Source organism: Pezoporus flaviventris, unplaced genomic scaffold (genome assembly GCF_033815535.1).
Source record: "Pezoporus flaviventris isolate CSIRO_AGI_PZ_B2104156 unplaced genomic scaffold, CSIRO_AGI_Pfla_v1 ptg000015l, whole genome shotgun sequence".
NCBI lineage: Eukaryota > Metazoa > Chordata > Aves > Psittaciformes > Psittacidae > Pezoporus > Pezoporus flaviventris.
Genome location: NW_026892563.1, coordinates 20,767,214 through 20,781,049, shown reverse-complemented (window position 1 = coordinate 20,781,049; position 13,836 = coordinate 20,767,214). Strand labels below are relative to the sequence as shown.

General features: G+C 40.0%; 1 protein-coding gene across 5 annotated transcripts in view; it reads right to left on the bottom strand.

The window, feature by feature from the left end:
• The window catches only part of APP (amyloid beta precursor protein), a 205,165-nt gene that overhangs the window by 21,437 nt on the left and 169,892 nt on the right, over positions 1 to 13,836 (bottom strand). For 3 of the 5 annotated variants that reach the window (XM_061453748.1, XM_061453747.1, XM_061453751.1), the window contains 2 exons: positions 7,932 to 8,153; positions 1,428 to 1,481 (listed from right to left, as the gene is read on the bottom strand). In XM_061453748.1, coding sequence (XP_061309732.1) covers positions 1,428 to 1,481; positions 7,932 to 8,153 — 276 coding nt within the window. The remainder of the gene's footprint in view (positions 1 to 1,427; positions 1,482 to 7,931; positions 8,154 to 13,836) is intronic. The other 2 variants (XM_061453749.1, XM_061453752.1) reach the window with 1 other exon arrangement.

Here is a 13,836-nt window from a genome sequence, read left to right as displayed (position 1 = left end):
CATGTGTGTGTATGTGTGAGGGAATAGAAGGGAGGAAGGAATAATCTTTAGCAATAAATAAGGGCCTCATAACAGGAGATTTTTCAAGACTGAAAATTTAAAAGTTAACAGTCTCAAACTTCAATATTACAAGAAATTCCTAGATTGAACTAATATTACAAAATTCAGATTAAACACACTCGGTTTCATTTATGATGATATTTTCACTGCTCTTGGGGAAGAAATCTAATCCAGAAGGCAGAGATGTTCCCTGATGCCATGATTTTTGGCACCACTGGAGAGCTAACTCCATACCTGTTTCCAGGCTCTCTTCATGGAATGAACTAAGACTCTGAACACAAGATGTCAGACTCCTAAAACAGTGCTAGGAACACATCACCTGGCAAACCTTGATATGGGTGAGCTTTCAGAAAGGCATAAACACATTGGGAGGGTGCTGTCCATACTCTATCTAACGGACATTTGTGGAGGGGAAGATGAAGGGAAAAAGAAGAAAGATTGATCAGTTTGATCTGATCTGAAGAAAAAAACATAACGATGCTGTGACACTAAAATAATTCTGACCCTAAAATACACCAATCTCATCTCACTATGTGCTATGTGCTGGAGAGCTCTTCTGAAATGAAAGGCTGCTTGCTTTCAATGGAATCTGCCATTTCAAGATAATCCTAAACAAATACAAGAGGAAAATCAACCTAAAAAGCAAAAGAAGTTAGCATGAAAAGCACTCTTTTACTTTGAAAATCGGATTTGTCCCATTTACTTTCTCCAAACATTTGCAGCCTTACGCACCAAACTAGTCATCTGCTATTACTCTGAAATCAAGAGGAAGATACAGGTATGACAGAGGGCAAATAATCACCCTTCTCCATCTTAGAATGGAATGCATAGGTGTACAGAGGTGTCCTTAGAGAATCCAGAGGGAGCATATATGTATCAATTTTTAGATACCTGGCGTTAGCCAAGAAAAGTATCACAGTAAAAAACATCAATGCCCCCTGCATGAAGATATACATGAGTTCTTTATTAGCCCCAACTTCAAGAAACTGTATGCTCTACACAGAGGATTCAACATTTCTATCACACATTCCCAAATTAAAAGTACTCTCTGCACTAGGGGGTGCCATGTCTACCACCTTCTGCACCTGCCAATGCATTATTGCTAGAAGGGATGACAACTTGATAAGAGTATCAGTTCTGAGTCTCTGGGTCCCACTCCCTCTGCAAGTACACATCTAGAACATGCCTGGTACAGACAGCACTCACACAGGTTCACAGAGTTTGTGTGGGAATGCTTCCCTGGTTCAGGCACAGCATTACATTTTAAGAGAGGGTTATACAAAAGTAAAGGTAATCATTTCAGCACAAGCAGACCACATGCATGCGGCAAAAACACAGGTTAGGTAAAAGCCATGCAAGTTATATACCTGGTCGTGTGGTGAGTCCTCTGTCTGCTGCTGGGCGGGCATCAACTGGCTCAACTGGGCATGTGCAGAAAAGAAACAGAAAAGCAAACAAAAAATAAACAAAATCCCCCAAAATGATAAAGTCAACTGCTCTTCTACTGGGACAGTGCAGGAGACACTTACTGCATAGACAAAGTCACCAAAGCAACAGCTTCAGTTAATCCTGGAAATAAAAGGAAGGGATGGACATGATTTCTAAAGGAAATCACAGCTGATGTGTCAATTTTACCAAAGTTACCAAAGCAACAACTTCAGTTAATTCTGGAAATAAAAGGAAGGGATGGACATGATTTCTAAAGGAAATCACAGCTGATGTGTCAATTTTACATTATATCCTGGTTACTGCTTAAAGTGAAAAAAACATCCAAGATAAAAATTTCTGTCTGCAGAGGGAAGCTATATTCATAATGTGCAAACTTTTTCCAATTGATGATCAGATCTGGCAGCAAGAATGCACACAATGAGCTCTTGCGACTACTCTTGATCAATGCTGACTTATAAACCCACTGAACGCCAACTCCTTTTGCCTTTCAACAGGGATTCTTACAGCACTAGCCATAAGGTCTGAAAAAAGTAAAGTGCATTTTGAAAATACGATCAATACTTCATTGCAATGTGCTCAGATTTGCAGACAGCATATTTGTCTTCCAATTTTTTACAGGGAGGCAAAAGGAAAACACCATTTTCTTCCCAATTGTGTGCCATACATAGTTTTACAAAACTCTTGTATTCCTGTACTAAGGCTTTATCAGCTGAAACTTAAGGTTGATGGAACCCACTGGCATTAACAGAAAAACAGGATTTGCAAAACTTAGGAGTTGTTTAAGTCATTACCTACTATCTCAGTTAAGTTCAAACATACTGGAGAAGTTAATTAAAACATTCAGATTTTCCTCCTCTTTTTTTGTTGTTTCTCTCTTTTGCTCCAATACTGTTGCCTTCTTCATCTACCCAAATGCTGCTGTCAGAAAGAAACTAAAATTCAGAAATAAAATATTATGTTTTACCTTAGAATTCAGAATTTTAAGAATAAGGTATTCTCATTCATTTGAATTCTTGAATTCGAGTATGAACCTTCTGATCAGCAGTAAGGAGCCACAATAACACAGGAAACCTGACAAACCACAGTTTTCAATCACTAAGAACTGCTCATCGCATTTGGCATCAAGAAATCACACAAACCTGATGATACTGCTGATTTAAGTAACAGGACTGCCCATCTTCTCAGCAAGTCTGTGTCACTTGCTTAGTGCTCCTATGGGTTTGACAAATAACCTACTATGCCTATGTGGCACCCATGTCCTTTGTACATAGGACATGACTGCAATAGCTCCTCCCTCTGGGAAAAAAAAAACAGTAAGCTTTATAGTGGCTGCAGACTAAAAGTGCATCCTCGTATCTGACTTGCTTCTGTTTCCAGAAGGGCAAAATTTTCATAGGGCTTGCTGGTCTGGTGCTGCAGAGACAAGCCATCAAACCACTCTTCTTCACAGCAGTTCAGAGTGGCACTAGCAGACCATGTAATTGCTTTCCTTACATACTGCTGTACAAAACCCAATTTCCATCCTTAAATAAAAACTACATTTTTGAGTACTTTCCTATTTCAGTCTTTTGCTAGGTTTTCCAATATTGTCAACAACAACCCTCAGATAGGTCAGCTGTAAAACTTCAGTGAAAACGTCTGAATGGAAGAAATAACCAAGGTCCAACATTACTCAAACTGCTCCTGAAGAACCCTCCTCTGTCGCTCCGGTGTCTGCCTCCTCCCTAGAAGGCTAAGGGGTCTTATTTCCCTCTCACTCTGTAACCCTACATGCCCATAGCTATGGAGAACTGGGACAGCAGGTTGTGGGTAGCAATAAAAATGGGAGAAGGTGAAAGAAGAAAAGGATGGAGGAAATTTCTGTTGTACAGTAGCACGGACCTGACCTCAGCGTAATGCAGTATTTGTGGACTAGTGAAAGTATTAGTAATAATTCTTCTTGCCATCTATAGTTTTGGAAGCACTCTACAGAGGAAAAGGCAAACATCATTGGCACATTTCATAACAGACACAAAAACTAAATCAACCTTTTCAAGGTCACAAACCAGCTGCAGGGGAAAAACTGAAGGCAAAAGATCAGAGCAAAAGGTCTTCCAAAGCAGATCGTGATTCCAGGCACCGAAGTACAGCGTGCCCCAAGCAGCACGATACAAACGAAGGCTGATTTCTGGAGAGCTGCCACCTTTTGAATTACAGCTGCATTTCAAAACCTGCTTTCTCTTGCCCCAGTACTGACGGGCAGTTAACTCTGAAAACCTTGTCTGTGGGTTTCCTCACTGCCTCCCCTGTTGGACCACAGCACCTCTCAACAGCTGATATAGAGGGGAGAAGTTTAAACCTACTACAGCTTTCATTAACAATCGAAACTGTAAGATGTGCTCTGTATTATTATGAAAACTGCATTCATTTTGATGCTCCAGAATCGTATTTCTCTTCAACACACTTCCATGTGCACAGAAATACACAGAATTAAGACTGAAAATTTTCCAAACAGCCTCGCAATTGGTACATTATCTGCTTACACTGACTATGCAGGTTTCATACAGGCTCTACAACCCACCATGTATCTAATACTAATGCATCTCAAGAGAAAGACCATCGTTGCTTCTCTTTTCAAAAGTAAAATAAAGGTGAATCAAAAAGCTCAAATTTAGTACAAACCAGCAGGTGAGGAGAGGTATATGATGCTCACCCACCAAGAAGAGTGTTGAAGGGAGTAACTGGCCCAGTCTTAAAGACAGTATGTGTTGTGTATGGTGTAGTGCTGTGGATTCATCTCTGTGGACATTCACTGGGAAACTACAAGGAAGGAAATTCTTTCAGAAAATACTGAGCTACCTACACTTTCAAGGTCTTTTTAATTTTAGACTATTTTTCACTCATTCATCAGAAAAAGCAATTTGAGTAAACTGCATAAACCTCATCCTTTCACCTAAAAAGATGCAGTTTAGAAGACTGGAAAATTTCAAATTGAGTTATGAAGCCATGAGATTATATGGCAATGTACCAATCCAATACACTATTAGTATCTCTGGCTGAAGGCTGGGTTTAGATCATGGCCATGGCAGAAAAAAGGCATGAGAACTAATGACAAACCTAAGGTATTTTTTGTAGTTTAACTTCCATCACTTGTATGCAGAATACTGGATACTCTGAAACTAAGACTTTATGGCTGCATTTCCTTCCACATTTTGGTTTAAGCATTTCCTGAATGGCTTCTTAAAAACAAGGCCTGGCACTGTGACTGTGCTGGAGGGGGTGGCATCCCAGGTCCTAATCCAGCCAACTCCAGGATTTGTTTAGCTGCCTCTCACATGTCAATGGTCCCATTAGAAATCTGTTTTGACAGTAATGCAGATTTGCAGTGAGGTGAATGATTTACTTGGTGTGCCTGCTCAGGACTGAACTATTGCTTATCCAGTGCAGCAGCTCTTTGCAGTGAGGAAGTTGAGGCTCTCATTCTACCTAGAAACCTATCTGCGTGCTCAGCTGTTAGCACTCTGGATTTGTGTTAAGCAGAGTTTAAAACAAAGTTGCCTTCAGCTTTCATACTAGACCAAAACAGTATTAACAAATGAATGGGTAACTTGCTTGACATCTGAAACTCCTCTGGTAGTCTCTGATATCTGCTGGACCAACCACTCAGCAGATTTCCCAGATACCACCTTGTCTGTGTGGAACATGCTGTGATTTTCTTGACAGTGCTGAGCACCCTCAGCCCTCACCCAAGTAAATGGGAGCTGAGGTGTTCAGTTCTCTTACCTGTGATGGCATGCTCAGCATCTCTCAGCAGCAAGAGACTGTCACTAATACTGCAACAGTTAGTCACATTACAGTATTTGAGGTTTCCCTAGCATACTTTTTCTGAACTTACACCTTTTTTGATGAACTGTTATTTGCTAAGAAACAGGAATGACTTGCTCTGAATGACTGCATAAAATACAAAAACCTCACTGCACAAAGGGAACTTATGTGTGAAAGACTATGCAAAAAGACCTTCAGTGGAGAGGGAAAGGAGAAAAAAGGAGAAAATTGTGTCAAGTGTTATTTCCTTCTTGCTGCTTCCAAATATTATAACAAGACAGACAGATGTTTTTGGAAGCAATTTAGACAAAGCCTATGATTAGACCATGGCCACAGAAGAAAACAGGCATGGGAAGCGAGGACAAATGGCACATTTAGTCCTGGGTTTCTGGAACAAAGGGGTGGGAGACAAAGACAAAGGAAAAAGACAAGGCTGTGAAATTTCCCTTTGATACTATGGGCAAGGGTGTAGAGAGGGTATCTGAAGAGAGAAAAAAGGTATTGTACGCATGAGCACGTTAACAACGTTGTGGTCTGGGTAGTTGAAAGAGAAGGGCAATGGGAAACAAGGAGGACTTGAAGAAGTTTTAAGTATGCAAATAATTTCTAGCTGTGCAGACTTAAATGCTGATAATGGTTGGCCCAATAGAATTGTTTGCTGCAGTAATTTTATGACAAATACAACCCTGACATCAAAAATAAATCCCAACCTGAAACCCCAACAACTTAAAAAGTATGAAAGTTAAAAGATGTTCCCATAGTAAACGTTAAGAAGTGCTGCAAGAAACCATGCAGTGCATTAAAATACACAGGATTAATAATTAAACAGTATCTTAATCAAGGCAGGAGAGGTTTTGTTTGTTATCTGATGTCATACATTTTGAAAGAACCATACTCAACATATTTGCCTCTGGGAATTCAGTGCCACACTAAAGTATGTACTTTTCATTATTAAACTCTGGGCTTTGCCAGGTTTCTGAAGGATTATACTGTGGGTATGTCTGGGTGCACCTGTCTACCCAATAACTTCTGAACTTGGTGACTGAAATCAGTACATTTTGAAAGGTGGGAGGACAGACTTCAAGAGTAATTAATCGTCATAAAGTTTCATGAAAGCAGTCAGTGGGTATAGAAACTGATGCCCTGCATGCTTCCGCTATGGGAGAAACAGCAGCCAGAGCTGTAGTGGAATACTCCCGCAGGACAGACACCACCGGCCAGCCTGGTCAGCCATCTGTACTACTCACCAGCACCTGATGCAATCCAGTCAGCTGCTCTCAGACACTCGGCACATCACTTGGTTGCAAGTGCCCTGCAGACATATCTGGAGTCCTTGTCATCATTTCCTGCCTTCTGCTTCTTGCTGCTGGCCAGTCCGTTTAGTTTGCACCAGCTCTCCTTCTGCGCTTTCACCTGCTTCCTACCTGTAGTGTTGACCCCCTGGCAGTCTGATTTTAGCCCCACTCCTGACCAGCCTCTCCTCCTCAAATTTTGCTTCACTGACTTGTTGACCTTTGCTCAGATACTCTTTTACTTCATCTTGGCCTTCTCTGACTCCTGGGGATGATCCACTTTGATGACAGAACTGGTTCTGACTCCACTGATTTCACCTGGCATCAACCTGAGATCTGGCAAATCAATGTCCCATGTTTCATCTCCCAAGCACCCAGCTGCCAACAGTCACATGGTGTGCTGAGTGAGACTAACTGCCAACTAAGGCTGGTATCAAAACTCATTCTGAGAGCAGGTACAGGCTAAGCCAGTGATTTCAAGAGATTTCTGAGGGAGGTTAATGTCTGTGCAGTTCAGTTAGGAATTACAAATTTGCCTGAAAAAAGACTTCTGTAGTTCCAGCCTCTGTGAATCTGCTGCTTTGCAGTAACAAACTTTCACTAATGTGATTAATTTAGCACTAATGACAGCAGAGTTGAACTGATAAATGAAAACAAACACAATGGGAGAAACCTTAACAACAGGATCGAATTCCCTGAGGTTTCTGATTAATTGGCTCTGGCACCTAAATTAACTACCAATTCCAGATTATGCATAAATTATTAAAGAAGTATGCAGCCACTTCAATAAATTAGTCCATGAGCAACATGAAATACTCAGGAAAAAAAGTTTTCACTAGCTAGTTGCATTTGCGAATATGCAGGAATATTTCTGCAGTACATTCCAGACAACCAGTGCGTGTGTGGAAACAAAATAAACTCTCATGCTAGGATTGTGCAGGATGTGTAATAATTATTATACCAGCAAACAAAAAGCTTTTCCTTAACTAAAACACTGATTTCATCATGGCACAAGTCTAAAAACTTCCTGAGCTACCTTAGCTAATTGCCATGTATTTTGTAAGACTGTCACTCATAATTTCTGCTAATTTATTTTGATTTGCTTTTCAAGGAAAGTAAGCTCAACACTGAAAGCTACTAAATCTCAAATTTTAGTTAGGATTTTCTGTTCCATCGAAGGGACACAGCAGACAAGTTCTAAACTTACATCTGAGGAACTCTATCCTGCTTACATCAGAAAGACGTCAATTTTCAGGGAACAATGTGAAGAGAAACCACAAAGCTTAACTCAGAATACTCTGTGGTTTCTTCCCTTATTGTACATACCTTCATTTTCCGTATTGGCTGGAACAGAATCAACACCAAATGGATGCCATGGCTGAAGGTCATCTAGGCTGAACTCTCCATCCACTGGCAGAAGTTCAACTGTAGTCTTAGTTTCTGTCAGCGAAGGCATGAGAGCATCGTTTCCATAGCTGATTCTGGGTTCGCTGATCATATTGGCCAAAACATCATCAGAATAGTTTTGCTCTTTCTGAAGTAATTCATCTGCAAGGGAAGGGATTTTCAACACAGAAATTATCTGAAAGAGCTAGCACTTCTGAGGACGTATTTCCAATGCTTTTGAAGTAATAGTTTACTGTTACAAGATTCTGTTTTCTTATGATAAAAAAAACGCATAAAGGCTTACAATAGTCAAAACTATGTGACAAGCACTGCAGCTAAGCAAAGCATTTTTTTTGCAACATGAACCAGAATTGTTCAATACTGTTTCCCACCCCCATTTCCACCAGAGATCACATGTCTGTGCTTTGCGAGTCCCTGGACTCTTCCCCACAACTTTTAAAGGAAGCACAAATCGATTCCCTTCAACTCAACATGTTGCTTTAAGTCAGCAAAAGCCCACAGGAAGCAATGTCTTTGTTATTTCCCTTCCTCTTACATGCTCCCTATCAAAGCTCTTTAAATCCTAAATCACTGTAAAAGTTACTGTATGAAATTTGGCTTACAACAACAAACTGAATCTAAAGAAGCAGTTACTCTTTTAACATATATAACTTTGCCAAAATACTGAAGTAGTTTTTTGATAAAAATCTTTAGTAGGAATAGACATCTGCAGGCAAATTATTTTACAAGAAACCAGGACCTAAAGCGGTGCAGTACTATTTAGGCTGTGTATTTTTTAATTTGAAACAAGATGAGATCAAGCACTTTTAGCTCCATCAGGTGTACAGGATAGGTTGTCCAACTCATAAGTTCGGAGGCAGCGTGTGCTTCATTATTCCAACTCCCTTCTCATATCGATGTTCCTCTACCCTCCATCTCCCTCTTCACTGCCAGTTTTCTGTAGGAACAACACACTATTTGGAAGTACTTTGAGGCAACTTGGTGCACAACGGCATGTTCAAGTAAGCAAGCAACCACAATGGAGATAAATAACTGCTAATAATGCACCAATGTAATTAGCAAGAAGATGTTACAGAGCTAAATTGTTCAGAATCAAAGACTGTAAAGGTTACATTAATAGGGTTTAAGTGCTTGCACACATACGCACATCCATGACAGCAGATGATACAAGAGCTTTTACTAAGAATGGCTTCTCTTCACTTGGTTAAGGGTCCCCTGACTGTCAATGCTCCACACCCCATCTGAACTCTGTAGCAATTCAGGGACAGGAGTCGCCATGCTAGTGCTAAACCTTTTCTGTCACTCTGCATGGGCTTGCTTATTTCCCAGTATCAAAAGTGAGAAAGAGCATCTAAATTTCTGTACATGCCAGATCTTTTAGACCCCTCAGTAAAATCTTTTGAATGCTATGGTACAGGCATGCCTGACAGAGGGGGGGTACCCAACTCCCATCATGACACCATAATTATATCCAAGTCCCAGGAGGCTGGGAGGGATGCATACACAAAGTCTCTCTCTCAATGCTACCCAACTGGGAGGACGTCACTGCCAGCACTTGCAGGCTCCATTGTCTCTCATTCAGCTGTGGCACAGAGCACAGACATTAACCGACCCACACAATAGCTCAAATGAGGTGGACAGCTAGTACAACCAACAGATTATTATGATTGCATCCATTTTACAAGCAGGGAAACAATGGCCAAAATGAACGAGCCCATCTGATGTGATGAATCTGACACTGAACGACAGTGTGAAACTGGAAGTGCCTGGCTTAGAAACCATGCTGGAGTCCATCAGACTGAGGCAGCTGTGTCTGCACTGAGTAAATCATTCGCAAACACTGTTTCAATCTCTGAACTGCTGCTAAAAAAGTTTGCCCTAGGGTGTCCAGTTATCCACACCAGCTGGCAAAGTCCAAGACCAATTTTTCAGTGTCGATTTTGTTCCAAGTATTGATAACTACTTCAATCATCAGTTACACTAATGGAAAGCCATATAGCCTGGCTGTTACACAGCTATACAGTATTCGCTCTCCTTTTCACAGTTGCCAACTTGAATTCCCCCACCCTCCAAAAGACAATTCTCTAAACAAGGAGAGATACAGACACAGCTGCAGGCTAGGACATGCATTCAAGACTGCTTCAGGAGTTTTCTTGTGTGGTGAATATCTTCATGGTTAGGTGCTGAAAATAGAGGGATTCTGGGCTTGCTCTTCAAAATTGCATCTCCCATCAAATCAACAGGACAAAAACTTCATGACAATCGTCCTACAATAAACTTCTTGTTGCCTGGCTTATTATCTCCTTGTAGTGTCTTACCATGTCCTACATGTCCTGCCATGGAGAAGAAAAAGAAGGATGCTGAAACTTTTTGTCCCTCTGAGAGCATGTGCTCAAAAGCAGCCATGACCTGGGGAAAAACCTTTGGGACCTTAAATCTCATTCTTGGGCTCACTCATTTCCCAATGAGTCATCACAACTCAACAACAGCATCTAGAAAAACTGAAGTGAAACACATGTAGTGAACTAGACAGGAGGGCAATATGACTGCAAGCTCCTTTCAAGACTATTCTCTTATCCCAGAGACACACAGAGCCAAAAGCAAAGAAGGAGTAGAGGAAAAGAAAGAAAACTTATTACAGAATCTTCTGGTGGACACTGGACTGCTACAAGCCAGTCGTCCACAATGGCCCCTAGACCACATTTTTACTCCTAGAGCTCTGCAAAGACCACAATACTAGAAAATGTACCATGATGAATCCTAACAGAGGTGATGAGAGTCTTAGAGTGGCAAAACCCATGCTATTTTATAACTTTATCTACTTTTTATTGGCATACAACACTGTTTCCAGTGTTGAACTCTGGGGCATACTTACCCCAGCCCTGAACAGGCATAGCTATAATGACAGAAATTTCACCTATAACAGCTCCATTTATTTGTGTTTTCTTTACAAGGGGCCTGTTTACTAGATGGAAAGCTCTGCAATAACTGCTGTGTGTAAGACTCTTGAATTTACTTGAAAATCAACTTTAAAATTGGCAATTGTAATTTTGGAAGGTCTATAAAGCAATTTAAGATCTTAACCAGACTAAACAAAGTGCACCTCAAACACATCTAATTAAGACACTGTCAAAGTACATGACATAGCTTTGACACAACACCCAACTTCCTTTGTAAAACAGTATCTACATGACAGAATGCATATTGATTCAAAGACAGGTTTGAGAACCATCTCAAACTGGTACAAATGCAGAGTCTTACTGCCTTATATTCACCATCTTATCAATGACCATTCAATCTGAACTGAACATGTGTTCTTCCCAAAGTTATGGTTGCTTTTGAACATGTGCTTTCAAAAAGACAAAATTTAAGTGTCAGCAACCTCACTATTCTTAACATCAGAGATTAACAAGTGCCTGGGTCATAGCGCTGGCCTCATTTGCAGGTGCGCACATATTATAGCAGTCTGAAGACAGTTTAAATCATGCAAGTGCGGTATATCACAATTAGGATTCACCAAGAACATTTACACAATCATTTATTGCAGTGCATGTGATAAGAGGTAACACGTTTAGATGAAGCTTTCATGATACCTACTTTATGGGCTAATTCAACATGTCACAGCTCAATCTTCAACATGATCATGTGCCTAAAGGAGCTGCACTGATGTAATGCAGTCAGGTTTTAAATAAATTTGAACATCTGCATCTGATCAGCTGTATGAATCAAAACTCCCCCAAACTGGTAAATTTGAAAACAAAGCCTCCTTAAAAGCTTAGCCTTAGTGAATACTTAAACCCAAAACATTATTTACCTCTACATCTGCATTTACATTAGAGCTCTTACATAATCTGACAGCATACCTGTAAGCCACTTATGTGGCAGCACGTCCAAATGAACAGATGTATTTCACACTCAGAAAACACTTTTATTTTTCCACAAGTCATTTCTACGGAGACGTGTTGTAAATACACAGTTTATGTAGGGAACTCCAAAATACAAAGTATTAGTAGTGCAAGGAAGGCGTTTTAGAGAAGTAACACTTAAGGGTCAAAGGACTTTCTGTTCTTGTGATGAATGCAAATTCTACAGAGTCAGAAAGGTAGTTAAGTCACTTGTATATCCTGTGGGTTTTATATATATAACTCTCTGAGGTCAAAGGAGAGAACATACCTGAAAATACTATGGGTATTTCCTCCAGCTTCTGCCCAAGTTAGTGGAAATTTCAATCATGTGCTTAAATTTAATCACACTGAAGTCTGTGCCTTACCACAGAGAGTTAAGCCCCACTGAGTTTCAAGCATATTGTTATTTTAATATGCTTTGCTCAATCAAGCATGTAAATTCTTAATGTTACATACTACTGGGTGCCATAATTATAACATTATCAAGCTGCAAATCACAATTATGCGGCATTCAGTGTTGAACTCATTCATTTATACAGTACAAGTCAAATATAATTTAGAGAGCAACTCTCATGACACCTTTATTGAAAGTGACCAGCATATGGAAGGTGTGAGTGGTTTTGCTGCCTGCACTCTCTGATGATGACGACAGAAGAGCGGTATGCTAGATAATTACTGTGAAATACTGGAAACAAGCCTAACCTGCAATGCTCAGATCCATACTGACAGAGAAACGTGACCACTCCGTCAGATTTAGGCTTTCTTCTCTTCTCCTGCCTAGCCTGTGAAATTATGCCACAGGCTGTCTTATCTAGAAACTTTTACAGTGCAGTATGTCTCTCTGGGTTAAACTGAGACTGAAAGAGGAAGAACCATCGAAAACAGTATTTCACAGTTCTTATTTTCTGTCCTTTAGAATCTTCACCATTATGGCAAGAGTAAGTAGCAGCAGTAGTTTTTCAGATTTCAGAAATTTCTTATGTGCCTCAAAATCTTGTTCAATAAGGTGAAAAAACTTTTCCTTTTTCAACTGCTCAGGAAATAAACATTTAAGGTATTATGAAGCAGCTCACCTAAGAAATTTTCCCTAAAGTTAGTAAAGGAATAATCATCCCATAGCCTTAGACAATACCCTGCTGCCCAAGAACCAAACTTCAGAAGAATGACACCTCCGAACTTAAGAAGAGCTGCCATATTTAGAACCATACTAAAAATAACATGCTTCTGGTATTTTTAAGAAGACCACAACTAGATCCCTTTAATTTCTTTCCCACTTCTTGCTGCTTCTTCGCTTCTGGACTATGTGCATTTCAATGTTTCCCAAATTGCATTATAAAAGCAACCCAAGTTGAATCTCCTCTATAAGCAGGTACATGTAATAATGTTCCAGTTGGATTTGCCTTGCAGACTATTCGTCTGAAATTACAAAAAACCCCAAGGATGTTTAACTTCTATACATAGCAACTGTCCTGCAGATAGACTGATATAAGCAATTTTCTGGTATTAAACAGTGTTCAAAGCTTGGATGATCCAATTCAGAAAAACATTTTCTACCATGTAACGATTAATTCCAATATGACCCAGGCGTCTTACTCATTAGGGATGGACCTTAATGCAAATTTAGTTTTGTAGAGAACTATGCAATTGCAGAAAGCTTTGAGTAAAGGTTCACGAAAATTTCCACACCGCTTCATCAAGGAAGAACCACAGCCACCCTCTCTCATTTTTACAGCATGCTGCATGAAACTCAAGGTCTTGATATTTTGTTTAATTTTATAAGAAGGCAGCTATGACACTCTTTGCCTTCAGTGAAAGAATATCAGAATTACTACAGACCCTCAGCTACCTGACAGCTACATATATCAGTTATTAACTAAAATTAAAAATCAACACATGGCTACAGATGTGCGCACATTTAT